The 16124-nt window shown below is 43.8% G+C and overlaps 1 protein-coding gene across 1 annotated transcript in view; it reads right to left on the bottom strand.

Annotated features, from left to right (window-relative positions):
* The window catches only part of LOC130131813 (receptor tyrosine-protein kinase erbB-4-like), a 350966-nt gene that overhangs the window by 138697 nt on the left and 196145 nt on the right, over positions 1-16124 (bottom strand). The window contains exons 10-11 of the mRNA XM_056301588.1: positions 7774-7900; positions 5400-5473 (exon numbers count right to left, since the gene is read on the bottom strand). Of these exons, the coding sequence (XP_056157563.1) occupies positions 5400-5473; positions 7774-7900 (201 nt within the window). The remainder of the gene's footprint in view (positions 1-5399; positions 5474-7773; positions 7901-16124) is intronic.

Here is a 16124-nt window from a genome sequence, read left to right as displayed (position 1 = left end):
TTTATTCTGTCTAATAGTATACAGTAATCAGTGGTGTCAAAGGCTGCATTAAGGTCCAGTAGTAGAAGCACAGAGGTGGAATTAGAGGTCATAGCAAATAGAAGATCATTTATCACTCTGGTCAGAGCAGTTTCAGTGGAGTGACCGGCCCTTAAAGCCAAATGAAAAGGTTCATATAGTTTTCTTCTATATGGGTCAAACGTTGCTTATACACAACTCTCTTTAGTACTTTAGCAAAGAATGGAAGATTAGAGACTGGTCGATAGTTATTAAGAGACCCTGAATCGAGGTGTGGTTTCTTAAGAGAGGTTTGACCCCAGCTGTCTTAAAACTGCTGGGAATAGTGCCAGTAGTAAGTGATAATGTCTACCCATTGTAGGTCCCAGGAACAGCCAGAGGTCTTTTAAAAAAGTTTTGCTGGTAAAGGATCAAGAAGGCAAGTAGTTGGTTTAGAAGCTGACATGAGTTTAGTCAAGGACTCAAGAGAGATAGTCTCTCCTACAGCCCGCTTAAGAGCACGAGTCTCATCATTAAACCTGGGCGTAGGCCTCTTTAGTCGCCTAGCTCTGTAGTGAGAGGTGCAACTGAATCGAGGAGACTAGAGAGGGACACATTTAAGTCACTAGTGAAATTTTCAACAGTCAGTCTTTACAGTGAAAGGAGCCAAGACTTCAGACAACTGCTGGCCAAATGCAGCTACAGTGGATGGACCAATGTGGCAAGTGGAAATTACATCTGCGCCAAAATTAACAGGACAGACCAATAATGCTTCAAATTTGATGATCTGACACAGCAGATGTGGTAGGCAAGACATTCAGATCAGAAACAGCTATCCCTTTAGATAAAACCAAATAAAGGGTGTTACCACTGCAATGAGTCGACTCTTGAACAAACTGAGCAAATCCAAAAGTATCAACTAGTGCCAGAAAGGCTTTACTTAGAGGATCAGCAGCCTTATTCGGATGAATACTGAAATCACCAAGAATTAGAATCTCATTAGAATAACAAGACCTGGCCCTGTGATGGACTGGCAGCCTGTCCTGGGTGTCTCCTCGCCTGCCACCCAATGACTGTTGGGATAGGCTCCAGCATCCCCGCAACCCTGAGCATGATAAGTGGATTGGATAATGGATGGATAACAAGACCTGAGAAAAAATCTCCAAATTATTCAAGAAATAGTGAGTAAGAGCCAGGAGGTCGATAGAGTATCAGAATCTGGACTAAGCAAAGTCTATTTGTGCCTGAGGGAGATGGACTTAGAATAAGAGCCTCAAAAGATTGGAATTTAGATTCAAGTCTAGAAGTTCAATAGAAAATAGACTTCACCCCCCACCTTGTTTATTTGCCTGAGCTACATGGGAATAAGTATAGTCAGGTGGGGAAGCTCCATTTAAGGGAGGGAAAACATTTGGTTTCAGCCATGTTTCACTTAACCCAATCATATCAGAACTATGTTCAAGATTCAGATCATTTGTTAGTAAGGCTTTGGTAGACAGAGCTGATATTTATGAAACCAAATTTAAGCATCTTGTGGAAGTGATCAGTAGTAGGCAGAGCTTTAGAGCTACCAAGAGGTGAAATATTAATTGGAATTAGACACCTTGTATTATTAGTTGACAATTTTGATGACCTATGCTTTGGATGAAATGTGGTCACACTTTTGATAACTTTGATTCAGTAGTTTATTAGATACTTTTTTTGCACATTTCACCAACACCAGTGGTAGGAATGACTCTTAGATTATTGTGATTCACACATTTAGGAGAGGAGAGCTTGGGAGTAATACAGCAGGGCAGGGAGACAGTCTCAATGTTATAGTCCAAGCTGTCAGAATGATAATCTACAGTATGAGAAATTCCGTGACTTAATATACTAACTAAACTAGTTGACTCCACATCTGCACTAGGTTTAAACCTAGCAGGCTCTCTAAATCACCTACAACCTGCTAAATTATATTATTATTATTATTATTAATAATAATAATAACAACACTCTCATGCAAGTTTGGTATGTGTTCAGTTAGTGTGAAGATGTCTCTGTTCAGAGCATATTATACACCACTTTGTACTGCACACCTGTGATTAAACTACAAAGAAAAGCAAGCTTACCGAGGCTTCAAGTAGCTTATAATGATGCTATGAGAATACTACTAAAAAGACCTAGATGGTGTAGTGCAAGTGAAATGTTTGTGGCTGCAGGAGTCAACACCTTTCAGGCTCTTCTAAGAAATCTTATGTATAAATTTATTTGCCGGCTCAATGACTCTGATAATGTAATCATCAAGAGTTTAACTGATTTAAGTGCCACACGCTACCAATCCCGGCAGTGGGACCACTGGTATAGCTGCCTTCTTATAAGACACTGATTTGTTCCTCTTATGTAATTTCATTGTGTTTACTTTATGTATTGTCTCGGGTTATCTTTTACCTATGGTTCTTATCTTTCACGGCTTTATTCTTTCCTCTTGTTTTTTTTAACCTTGTCTTTGTTATGGACCCTGAGTCTGCAATAAAGTTTTGAATTGAATAATAATAATAATACATTTTATTTAATGGCACCTTTCATGACACTCAAGGTCACCTTACATCATATATAATAAACAACAACACAGTAAAAAAACAAGTAAAATCAACAATAAAAAACAAACAATAAAAACATGCAATAAGAAACAGAGCATAAGTCCCTAGTGTCAAACTACATGTAGACAGCTATCTTATTTGCAAGACAAAAGAGCGGCACCGTCCCCAGTAGGGTGAACATTGTCTGCTTCCAGCAGGTAAGGGTGGCCCCAGAAAGAAGGCCAGTTATCAACGAAGCCCAATCCCTGCTCATTACAGTAACGGGCCAGCCAGTTGTTCATTGAGCTGAGCCTACTGTGCATCTCATCATTACCCCTCATGGGTATGGGATCAGAGACAATTATTTGGTGCTGACACCTTTCTGGCCAACTCAGGTGTCCTGGCTAGGCTAGCTTTTATTATCTCTGATTGCTTCATCCTAGCATTAGAAGTGGTGCTGGGTTCTTGGGTTCCCCCATTCTCCCTCCGTGATGCCAGCACCCTAAGATTATCCTCTATGTCGGAGACTCTGGCCCTGGGTAAACAGCAAACCAAGGCTGGCGAAGCTAATCTGATATTGCGGGTAATGGCATCTCCTATCAGTAGCGTGCATTGCTTTTCCCAGCTGACAGGAGTGGGAGAGGCATGCTGACCGGTAGGACTACCAACATGGCTGGTGAGGGGCGAAAACTGGTTTGCAGTCGGGAAAGCAGACTGCAGACCAGTTCACAAAACCAGTGGCTTGCTCTTGCAAGCCTTCCAACGCCGATAAACAGGGACAAACTCCGCTGTATCTGCCAACGAGGCTGAGCTAGTGCTAACAATAGCAGGTCTGCTGTCAGGCCCAGGGCTAAGGCTATCTGGAGTGCCCGTCACATCTAACGTAATCCTCGCCGAAAGCAGCTGCTCTAACTCAGACACGTTTCTCTAATAGGGGCAACATATCTGTAACTACGGAACAGTCACAACACATCATTGTTTAATCGAGGCTTTGACTGTGCATGCAATAAAGCTAACTGCTAAGCTAGGCTAAGCTTGAAGCTAGTAAACTGACTACTAATGAAAGGCTACCCATTAACACAAGAGTGGTTTGAGAAAAAAAAAAGGAAGGTGAATCTAGCGATAAGTGAACTAAGGACAGAAAACAGTGTAATCAGTAGGACAAATGAAGAGGTTAGAGCAGAACATAAAAGAGAGAGGGTAAGAGAATAAACAGCAGTTATCGATCACATGATCTCACGATCCGGAAGTGTAATGCAGAGGGAGGAGAGGAGCGACCAATGAAAAATAATGTAGCGAATTCCACGGGCAGCCCGGGAACCACCACAGCCAGGATGCGAACCCAGATCTCCCGCACCACAGGCGACTGCGTTAACCAGTTGACTAAACGGTCCGACCCGTTAACCAAGGGCTAGCGAGTCTATTCATCTGTGGTCATTACACTACCCCCCTCCTTCCGGAAGTGCATCCCTGCGCTTCAGCATACCAACTCCCTCACACCTCTGGCTGCACGCACTTCCAATGGCCTCACGGTCCCGCCATCCCATTTCCGACACCAATGTAGCGAATTCAAGGGGCAGCCGGGAACCACCGCAGCCGGGACGCGAATGTGAACCCATGTCTCCTGCATCATGGGCGACTACGTTAACCAGTCCCTTTCGTGGACTGGTTAACGTAGTCGCCCGTAGTGAGGGAGACCTGGGTTTGCGTCCCGGCTGCCCCCCGGAAGTCGCTACAATAACATGTAGAGTAGCAATTACAGAACACTAATACATTAAATGGCTGTTGCTACAAAAATGCCAGCAGGAAAAGGAGATCAAATATGACACTTTTATGGAAAGAATTGCAGATAACCCACATAATTTTTATATGGGCCTGTCTGGTATTTTGGAGGATGGGGGGATCGGTTAAGTTTTTTCCTCTTCTGTTGGACTTGTTTAGACCGGTGATATCATGTGAAAATAAAAATAAAAAGACCTTGATCAAAAAAAGAACTGCAGATAATATCCTTAAGAAAAACCACAAACACGAGCAGCAACACACGTGTCTGCAGACATCTGAATGTGTGTACTGGTGTGGACGCTCTGCTTCTGTGGAGGTGAGGTGAGCGTTCGTTTTTTTGGAGGAAATGTGTCCGGAAAAAGACAAGAAACACTAATTAACAGAATGGATATAACATCAGCCAGGATCATTTGTCCAGTGGTACTTGCTATTTAATGATAGATAATATCACATCAGCATGTGTGGAAATTCACATTGGAAGAGACTGGACCGGAAGTGGCTGAGGAAGCACCGTTACTCGGTTTTCATTATGGAAATGCACTTTTCACTCCATTAGCTGTTTGGCTGGACTGCGAGTTGCCCGTTTAATATGACAAACAGCTCTGAATATGTGGTATTGCTCATCCCCTTAAGGCTTCTAATAGCAAAGAAATGTGCACACAAGCACAAAATACATATGTAATCATACACAGACCAACAAATACACACAAAAACACACACAAAAACACACACAAACACACACACACACACACACTATTCAGTACCGACTGAAAACCCTGTCCTGTGGTCCTCGACAAAGTAAAAAAAAACAAAACAAAACAGGAAAAACATTCTCTCTCCCCTTCTTGTCCTCCATCTATCTTGGATAAGCATGTGGAGACACACACACACACACACACACACACACACACACACACACACACACACACACACACACACACACACACACACACACACACACACACACACACACACACACACACACACACACACACACACAATGTATTTGTTTTGTTTGGCCTTGGTCTCCACAGCAACTGAACTGAAGCCCTTGCTCACCTGTGATCTCTTTTACGGTGCGAAACACATTCAGACGCTCAGGGTCTAAAGCACCAATACCATGGTACATGTCCCTGTGGAGGGGGGGCAAGAGAGAGAGAGGGGGGGGCAACATGGCAGGAAAGAGAAAAGAGACATCATGATTGACAAAACCACTTCTGTGAGCTGCTGTACCCTTTTCAGTAAGTACCAACACTTAAAGCTGCACCAACATTTATAATTATACTTTCTTTTCATAATTACATACTCTTTTCTTTTTTTTTGGACTGAACCAGTGGGCCAGCCCTACAAACCCGAATGTCGATGACTGACTGCCTGAGTGATCATTCATCCATCCATTATCTGACCCGCTTATCCGGCTCTCAGGGATGGTGGAGCCTATCTCAGCAGTCAGTGGGCGGCAGGCGGGGAGACACCCTGGACAGGCCACCAGGCCATCACAGGGCCCACACTCACACCCACACACACACACACACACACACACACACCTCGGGACAATTTAGTACGGCCGATTCACCTGACCTACATGTCTTTGGACTGTGGGAGGAAACCGGAGCACCTGGAGGAAACCCACACAGACACGGGGAGAACATGCAAACTCCACACAGAGGAAGACTGGGGACGACCCCCAAGGTTGGACTACCCCACGGCTCAAACCCAGGACCTTCCTGCTGTAAGGTGTCCGCACTAACCACTGCGCTTTTTTTTTTGTTGGCTGGACCGGGCCAGCCGTACAAACCCGCATGTTGCTGACTGACTGACTGACTACCTGAGTGATCATGTTTGACATTATTGGGCCGCTGGATCAGGTGACCAACAACGTCACTGAAGTTACACGATTGGCCGGCGGAGCGCCGAGCGGCATGAGGGAGAACGCACAGTTAAAGCATCCCAACTAACAATGACTCTGACAAAACACTCCCTGGTGAATTCACAAAAGGAATGTGCAGCATTTGTGGCTGCTAAACCTGCACAAGTAAGACAAAAAGAAACCGTGTAATTCTCAAAGAACCCGCTAAGGGTGAAATGCAGCCCTAACTGCACTGCCAAGCAAACAGCGTCTCGGTGCTCCGGTGCTATTTGCATGTATTTACATTAGGTAATATGCATACATTTGGTGCAAAATTTGCCCCTTTCTATGCAAATGAGACTCACTGCACACCAGTGCTAACAGCCACATGCAGCGAAAATGATCGGTGTCTTCAGAGAGTTGTTGGTGACTGACGGCCAGACTTCCCAGTGATCATGGCAGCAGTGACTGTAGCCGGGCGAAGGCCTCGTCATGCCAGGCGTGCTCGTGAGCAGATATTTTGCAGCAGGATATCACTTTTTGATTTAGCTGAGACTGAAATCATCTGCAGATGCAGGTTGCCAGGTCAAACAATTCTTGCTATACTTGATGACATCAAGGAGGACATTGAACCTGCCTGCTGAGTTCTTCGTGCAAAGCCGCCAGTTATACTTTGACACATGGAGAATTGCAATCAGATGCAAAACTGAATGGGTGTGTTTGTGCTGTAATATCAGCGGCACAATATCTTTTGTGAATCGGACCTTGAGACGTGGCAGATAGTGGTTGCCAATGATGCACAATTCACAGTGCTATCAGCAGCCACAATCCATTCTTTGAGTTCGCCTGTCAATCCAGAGTGAGTCTTGGAAAAACGAGACTTTCACAGATAGAAACAGATGAAAGAGGAGGGGAGTTAAAGGATAATTAGAATACGTATACTTACAATTAAATTAAGTTCTCTTTCAAATCAAACATCCCAAGATATGTGTGGAAAATATTGTTCTTGCTACTGCATTCATAGCCTTTTTTCTTTTTCTTTTTTTTTTTGAAACGTAGCTTAACCATGTGATGTGATGTGCTACTTCAGTACACTTTAACAACAAATACTACTGGGACCACTACACAAAACTGCAGATGAATATTTAATATCCAGGAATTATAGACACTATAACTGACTATCCCTGTAACACAATGGCCACAATTCTGCACACTGACGCTACACGATCCAGACATAGACTCGGCTTTGACCCGGTCTTGTTAGGAAAGATTTATACTAATTTATACTTATACCACTATCACTAATATTAAATTCTACTCTTACAACCAAATCTGAGGCTTGTTATATGGCTCTCTTTGGTATCAGAATACCAGTTTCCTGCAATGCAAGTTATTTCACTCACACATACACACACACGTTGAAGTTGTGCGCCACACCATTAATCATCTAGCAGCACTAGCTCATCCAGATCCATTGGATAACCTTCTACTGCGGGAGCAAATTTGCAACTGTCACACAACTCCCCAATGACTTTGTCCTCATGTGGCGAGTAACGTTTCACAGCGTGCGATGGTGGTACGCACCCCTTGATGCCGGTGATGAGGAAGATGAGGTTGCCGTTGATCTTTGTGCAGTTGACAAACTTGTCGATGTTGCTGGCGTCCACAGTTTGAGCTGTCTGCAGGCTGCCCGTTCCTATGCCGTCACACACTGTGACACAAATGGATGGAAACACACACACAAACACACACATTATAAGAAGAAAAGGCTTCAAATTAATGTTGCTTCAGTGTTTTTTGCATGATTCAAGCTACCAGGTGTTGGTTACATTTTTAGTCACCATTTAACTGTTCGAAAAAAACACAACCTTTAGGAAAAGTAAAAATATATAATAAAAAAAAAACAACTTTGGAGCATAGGCAAGGCCATGGCCCACACACACACACACACAAATTGAAATTCCTTTGCTGACTTAGGAACACGTGAGCCAATTCAGAGCCAATTCCTCTATCTAATGAATCCATTACATCTGCATTAATTACACCATGCGGTCCAATGCGGGCCCAGTGTTTCTGGCAGGGCGGAGGGGTGGGGAGGGGATGATGAATAAGGGTGGCATTAAGTGGTGCAACCAGTTTTTGATAGTGATTTATATCAGCCAATTCCATATCTGAAATGTTAATTTGTTATCATTTCCCAGTTCCTTGGGCTGTCTCTCATTAACCCTTTCCCGCTGCATGACGGTGTAATCAGCTGGCCGGCCAGTCGAGGACATGGGGGTCCATGTATGGGGTTTGACCACAGAAGATAGCTGCTGTCTCCGTTTGGTAGAAAAGGTGGGTTTATAGTCACTGATAACACTCAGACCGTCACTACGATCCAAGGGACCATTTGTACATATGAAATTATGCACATTATTCTGTTCAAATAACATCTGTGATGGTCCTCATTCATGAAATTCCCCAATATAGCTTATTCAACTTTTCACAAAGTAACACAGTTGTAAAACCAACTTCATTTAAGTTCATTTGTGTCCATCAATGCCGAGCTCGGTTACACAGACCGCTGTCCTCAAATATGGAACTGTTCTATACCTTCTATATAATGTTATACATAAATATATGTAACATCGAAACTATGTTCTATTTAGAACTTTCTTGATTTTTTTTGGGACCCCCCCCCCCTTTTCCTCCCCAATTGTACTTTGCCAATTATCCCCCTCTTCCGAGCCGTCCTGGTCTCTGCTCCGCCCCCTCTGCCAACCCGGGGAGGGCTGCAGACTACCACATGTCTCCTCTGATACATGTGAAGTCGCCAGCTGCTTCTTTTCACCTGACAGTGAGGAGTTTCACCAGGGGGACATAGCACATGGGAGGATCATGCTATTCCCCCCAGTCCCCCCCCCCCGAACAGGCGCCCCGACTAACCAGAGGAGGTGCTAGTGCAGCGACCAGGACACATACCAACATCCAGCTTCCCACCCGCACACACGGCCAATTGTGTCTGTAGGGATGCCTGACCAAGCCGGAGGTAACACGGGGATTCGAACTGGCGATCCCCGTGTTGGTAGGCAACGGAATAGACCGCTACACCACCCAAATGCCTAGAAGTTTCTTGATTTATCCGCCTTTATTCTGGCCACTGCCCTGTGAGTTTTCATTTCGTCTGTTCCCCCAGGGTGTTTTTCCTGACAATAAACTGCTCTGTCAGTAATAACCTGTGATTCTATTGGGTGCCTCTTACACCTATCAGTTTGTTATAGCACCTCCTTAAGCCCCTCCTCAAATTCCGAGTACATTCTGAAGTTATGGAGGAAAATTGTTATCTGTTAAAACTGAAGGTTTTTCTCAGGACTGCCAGAAACTCACAGAAAATGAATACGGTTTAATTTCCTGATACATAAGGATAATTATGTACAAACCCCAATTCCAATGAAGTTGGGACGTTGTGTAAAACATGAATAAAAACGGAATACAATGATTTGCAAATCCTTTTCGATCTATATTCAATTGAATACTCTACAAAGACAATATATTTAATGTTCAAACTGATAAACTTTATTGTTTTTGCAAATATTCACTCATTTTGAATTTGATGCCTGCAACTCATTCCAAAGAAGGTGGGACAGGGGCAACAAAAGACTGGGAAAGTTGAGGAATGCTCAAAAAACAGCTGTTTGGGACATTCCGCAGGTGAACAGGTTAACCGTGAACAGGTGAGTGTCATGATTGGGTATGAAAGGAGCATCCCCGAAAGGCTCAGTCGTTCACAAGCAAGGATGGGGCGAGGTTCACCACTTTGTGAACAACTGCGTGAGCAAATAGTCCAACAGTTTAAGAACAACGTTTCTCAACGTACAAGGAATTTAGGGATCTCATCATCTACAGTCCATTATATCATCAAAGGATTCAGAGAATCCGGAGAAATCTCTGCACGTAAGCGGCAAGGCCAAAAACCAACATTGAATGCCCGTGACCTTCGACTTCTCAGGCGGCACTGCATTAAAAACCGACATCATTCTGTAAAGGATATTACCACGTGGGCTCAGGAACATTTGGGAAAACCATCGTCAGTTAACACAGTTCGTCGCTACATCTACAAGTGCAAGTTAAAACTCTCCCATGCAAAGCGAAAGCCATATATCAACAACACCCAGAAATGCTGCCGGCTTCTCTGGGCCGAGCTCATCTGAGATGGACTGACGCAAAGTGGAAAAAAGTGCTGTGGTCTGACGAGTCCACATTTCAAATTGTTTTTGGAAGTCATGGACGTCGTGTCCTCCGGGCTAAAGAGGAAAAGGACCATCCAGATTGTTATCAGCGCAGAGTTCAAAAGCCAGCATCTGTGATGGTATGGGGGTGTGTTAGTGCCCATGGCATCATGGGTAGCTTGCACATCTGTGAAGGCTCCATTAATGCTGAAAGGTCCATACAGGTTTTGAGCAACATATGCTGCCATCCAAGCGACGTCTTTTTCAGGGACATCCCTGCTTATTTCAGCAAGACAATGCCAAGCCACATTCTGCGCGTGTTACAACAGCGGGGCTTCGTAGTAAAAGAGTGCGGGTACTGGACTGGCCTGCCTGCAGTCCAGACCTGTCTCCCATTGAAACTGTGTGGCGCATTATGATGTGCAAAATACGACAATGGAGACCCCGGACTGTTGAGCAACTGAAGTCGTACATCAAGCAAGAATGGGAAAGAATTCCACCTACAAAGCTTCAACAATTGGTGTCCTCAGTCCCCAAACGCTTATTGAGTGTTGTTAAAAGGAAGGGTGGTGTAACACAGTGGTGAACATGCCCCTGTCCCAGCTTCTTTGGAACGAGTTGCAGGCATCAAATTCAAAATGAGTGAATATTTGCAAAAAAAACAATAAAGTTTATCAGTTTGAACATTAAATATCTTGTTTTTGTTGTGTATTCAATTGAATATAGGTCGAAAAGGATTTGTAAATCATTGTATTCTGTTTTTATTTACATTTTACACAACGTCCCAACTTCATTGGAATTGGGGTTTGTATATTTTTACAATCAGGGTAGCTTTTTTCCATCATACATATATAACTTATGATGTAATTTTACTCACCGACTTCATTTATAAGGTTTTGGACATAGACCACTGCTGTACTCAGCTTTACAACGATGTCTTATGGGACAACTGCACAGGAGGGTCAGCCATGTTTCAACAAGTCCAATTCAACCCAATTATCTAAACCACATATTGGGAAGTGAAGGATAAAAGTTATGATGTGAGATGTCCAGTATGATCAACAGTGGATAACGTTGCTGATCTACTTCCTGGTTCAGCCTGCAGGAAGTAGCAGCCTATACTTACCGTAGGCAGTAGTAACCATCCATAAACTAGCCGGCCAGCATAATAGTGAAGTCATAGATAATGGACAGTCATGGACACAGTCTGACTGACACACTAGGGGGCGCTGTTGTTTAAACACACCTTCTCACTTGTCCCATAAGACACCGCTGTAAAGCTGAGTCCCGCAGTGGTCCATGTCCAACATCTACAGAATGAAGCTGGTGAGTAAGATGACATCATAACTGATATGAATGATGGAAAACACAATGAAAATAAGACCGATGATGTTTAAAGCCAGACTTCTCTTTCAAAGGGATAAGCCCAACTCCATGTTTGAGAAGGACCATTTGAAACACAGGGTTTCTCTCACTGCTTCTACCTCCCCACATGAAGCAGAAAGTTATAATATTCAACTCTAAATCAAACATCTTCCCAAATGGGTGTCCCTGGTCTGTCTGGGATCCTCGAGACAAAAATGTTGGGACGACTGGTCCCAGATTGTAACACTGGGATTTGTTGTCATCTGGTAAATGGTCACCAGGCCATGGAGGACATGCTTGAGTCTGAGAGAAAGCGGGAGAGAGACAGCGCCGTGATCCATGGTCGTGTTGGGGGAAGGGAACTTCAAACCAAATATCAGGCTCTTGAGCCTCGCAGATGAAGTGAATCTCTGGGGAGAGACTTATGAATGTGTGCATGGTAATGTAAAGCTCAGGCGGAAACGTGAGCTCCCATTTCCTCAGAGGATTGAGTTGATGGGAGCGCCGGGGTGGGGAATGAATTCATGGCATTAGCTTGAAATTAACAAAGATGTTTAAACTGTTTGACGGGAAACATTAGAATCAATGAATTGCTTTAAACTGCATACAGTGATGCTGAAGGAAAAAAAAAGAAAAAGGGCAGCGCTTGCTCGTATAAAAAAATAAATGGGATTTTCTTTAAGCCTTTTAATAGATTCCTTTGGGCTACTCCTGATTCAATATCACCATTGTTAGCATCAAGCCATTAAATTTAAGTGGTTACCGGCAGAAGGTTTTACATATTAGTGCTGTAATGAATAAACTGTGCTTATTTGACTGTTTTTTTAATCTACTGCTATAACCTCCTATTCATATACCCTACCAATTCAAGGTTCACTCATTTCACTTGCCTCACCTTTGGTGTGTGTGTGTGTGTGTGTGTGCGTGTGTGTGTGTGTGTGTGTGTGTGTGTGTGTGTGTGTGCATACATGGGTTTGTGTGCTATGTATAACCTAATATATACAGCCTTGTGTGTTAGTTTGTGGTGTCTTTTTACCATGTGTCAATATGTACTATGAAGGGCGTCCGAGTAGCGTGGTGGTCTATTCCACTGCCTACCAACACGGGGCTCGCCGGTTCGAATCCTCATGTTACCTCCAGCTTGGTCAGACATCCCTACAGACACAACTGATTTGTCTGTGGGTGGGAAGCTGGATGTGGGTGTGTGTCCTGGTCACTGCACTAGCACCTCCTCTGGTCAGTCAGGGCACCTGTTCGGGGGGGAGGGGGAACTGGGGGGAACAGCGTGATCCTCCCATGTGCTACGTCCCCCTGGTGAAACTCCTCACTGTCAGGTGAAAAGAAGTGGCTGGTGACTCCACATGTATGGGAGGAGGCATGTGGTAGTCTGCAGCCCTCCTCGGATCAGCAGAGGGGGTGGAGCAGAGACCGGGACGGCTCGGAAGAGTGGGGTAATTGGCCAAGTACCACTGGGGAGAAAAAGAGCGAACCCCCCCCCCCCCCCCAAAAAGTATGTACTATGAAATTTGGTTTATTGTCGATATATCTCTTTTCCAATGCCTTAAAACCTTTGTGTGCACCTGTCAAAGTGATTCTGTGATCCTTTTTGGGTTATACACATTTCAGCAGTGATTAGGTGTATGGGTTATGCTTCTGTAATAAGTAGCTGTAAATAGTATTTGATATATGAGTACCATATTTCCCAGATTACAAGTCGCACTGGAGTATAAATTGCACTCAGCAAAAAAACGTGTTGTTGCGAGGAAAAAAAAACACAAGTCGTTTCGGCGTGGTATTTTTTTTGGTGGTACAGTATTTTCAATAGACTCACAAGACTGAACAATGCCATCTAGTGGCCGGAGTTGAAATGCAGCATATCCGTCCGACAAAATTACATTGCGTAAATCATCCAAAGGAATTAAATCGAGTGCAGCTGGACTTGGTATACAGTGCTGCTTGAAAGTTTGTGAACCCTCCAGACATGGTCACTGTTTTTGTAAAAAACATTAAGATAAGCTTATTACACATACATCCAAATCCCAATTTGTAAAGCACACCTTCCAAATAATGGACACACACACAAAAAGAGATATATTTTCATTATTTAATTTAACAAAGGTGGTTTATTTCACAAAAACTGAAAATTTAACATGTGCAAAAGTATGTGAACCCTTGTATTAGTACTTTGTGGCTCCTCCTTTTGCAGCCATTACTTCAACCAAACATCTTCTGTAACCACTAACCAGTCTCTCGCATCTGCGTATGGGGATTTTTGTCCACTCCTCCTTGCAGAACTCCACCAGCTGAGAGAGATTGGAGGGACATTTGGTATGTACCAACTTCTTCAGGTCTCGCCACAACATTCCAATTGGATTAAGGTCTGGACTTTGACTGGGCCAATCCAGAGTACGAATCCTCTTTCTCCGAAGCCATTCCTTTGTAGTTTTGCTGGAATGCTTTGGGTCATTGTCTTGTTGCATAATCCATTTTCGTCCCAGCGTCAACTCCCTGACTGATGGCAGGAGATTCTGGTCAAGAATTTGTTGATATGCAGGAGAATCCATGGTTCCTTGGATAATATGGAGTCGTCCAGGTCCAGAAGCAGAAAAGCAGCCCCAGACCTTCACATTTGCACCACCATGCTTCACTGTTGGGAGGAGGTTCTTTTCTTCATATGCAGTGTTGGCTTTTCTCCAAACATGTTGGTTTTGATTGTGACCAGATAATTCTATTTTGGACTCGTCTGTCCAGAGAATGGACTTCCAGAAGGCCTCTGGTTTGTCCAAGTGCTCTCTGGCAAAGTTGAAGCGGGCAGCTTTGTTCTTTTTTGAGAGCAGAGGCTTCCTTCTAGCAACCCTCCCATGAATGTCATGGCTATTCAATTTTCGTCTAATTGTAGATGCATGCACATTTGTCCCAGATGCTACCAGAGAGGTCTGCAACTCTCTAGAGGTGATGTGTGGGTTGGCCTTTACCTGATTTATTATATTTCTGGTGCTTCTGGGTGATAGTTTTGATGGGCGTCCACTTCTAGGCAGAGTTGCTGTCATGTTGAAGGCCCTCCATTTGTAAATTATTTGTCTTACAGTGGATGGATGGAGCTGGAATCTTTTGGAGATGGTCTTATATCCCTCCCAAGACTGATGGGCTGTCACTACCCTCTTCTTCATGTCCTCGGATATCTCTTTTGCTCTCGGCATTGTTGATTTATATGGGACCACAGTGGTTTGGTTGGTTTCCTCTCTCTTTTAATTAGTGCAGGCCAAACCCATTCCCAAGGATGTCTCATTTCATTGGTCTGCTTAAATGATTAATTAAGCACCCAAATGTGTTTCACCCGAGTCTGTTACCTGCTTGACTTAACCAATGCAGCTGGGGGTTCACTTACTTTTGCACATAGACTAATTCCATGTTTCATGTAGTTTTTGGGCTACTTAAACAAGTCCCACTAAACAAGTACATGAAATTGATAAACATATATCTGACATTTCATACATAAAAACTGGTGATAATAAAATAAGAAAATCATGGTAAAACAACAGAAACATCTAAACTGCTCAAGGGGTTCACATACTTTCAAGAAGTACTGTATATCCGTGAAGACGTTTCGCCTCTCATCCAAGAGGCTTCATCAGTTCGTGCCTTTCTGACTAGACCAAGTTAGTCTGACTGGCTGGTGATGAGACTCAGATATTTAGCCTCTTTGGAGTCGTTATCAGAGCTATTAATGTCAATGGCTCTTTTGTGTTCCGATGTTTAGCAACGACGGTCGTTGGAGGTGTTAGTTTCGACTTCGTTAGTACTCCATTCTGTGGTCATGAGTCGTTGGAGCCGTTAGTGACCAACTGTTGTTCTTGGAGGCTAAGCTTTTGAGTCTCTTGGGTAGAGATGAAAGGACGGCATTGTAAGTGGGAGATAGGTAGTGTCACAGACCTCCTCCTCTGTTGAGGGATGGTTTTTCCAGTTTCACATAGATGGCTTCCTTCACCACTCTTTCAAACCATCTACCTTCTCTGTCCAAAATGTGTACGTTGCTGTCCTCGAAGGAGTGTGTCTTCTCCTTTAGGTGTAGATAGACTGCTGAGTCTTGTCCTGAGTCTTGTCCTTCCCTCAGGTGTTCGTGTTCTTTCCGTTCTTTCCTGAGGGAAGCTCTAAAGACCTGCAGCTACCCTAGTTGGACTTGTGTGAAAACTGCAACACGTTCCAGAAAGACCAACTGGGTGAGCGACGAGGAAAAAAGGAACAGGAGGAATAGCACAGTCATCTCGTATGTTTCTGGGGTCTCCGAGAAACTCAGGAGAATTTTTAACAAACACCGCATCCCGGTATACTCCAAACCCAGCAACATACTCCGACAAA

This window comes from Lampris incognitus, chromosome 21 (genome assembly GCF_029633865.1).
Source record: "Lampris incognitus isolate fLamInc1 chromosome 21, fLamInc1.hap2, whole genome shotgun sequence".
Classification (NCBI taxonomy): domain Eukaryota; kingdom Metazoa; phylum Chordata; class Actinopteri; order Lampriformes; family Lampridae; genus Lampris; species Lampris incognitus.
The sequence above is the reverse complement of the archived record's forward strand: the minus strand, read 5'-3'. Positions and strand labels throughout refer to the sequence as shown.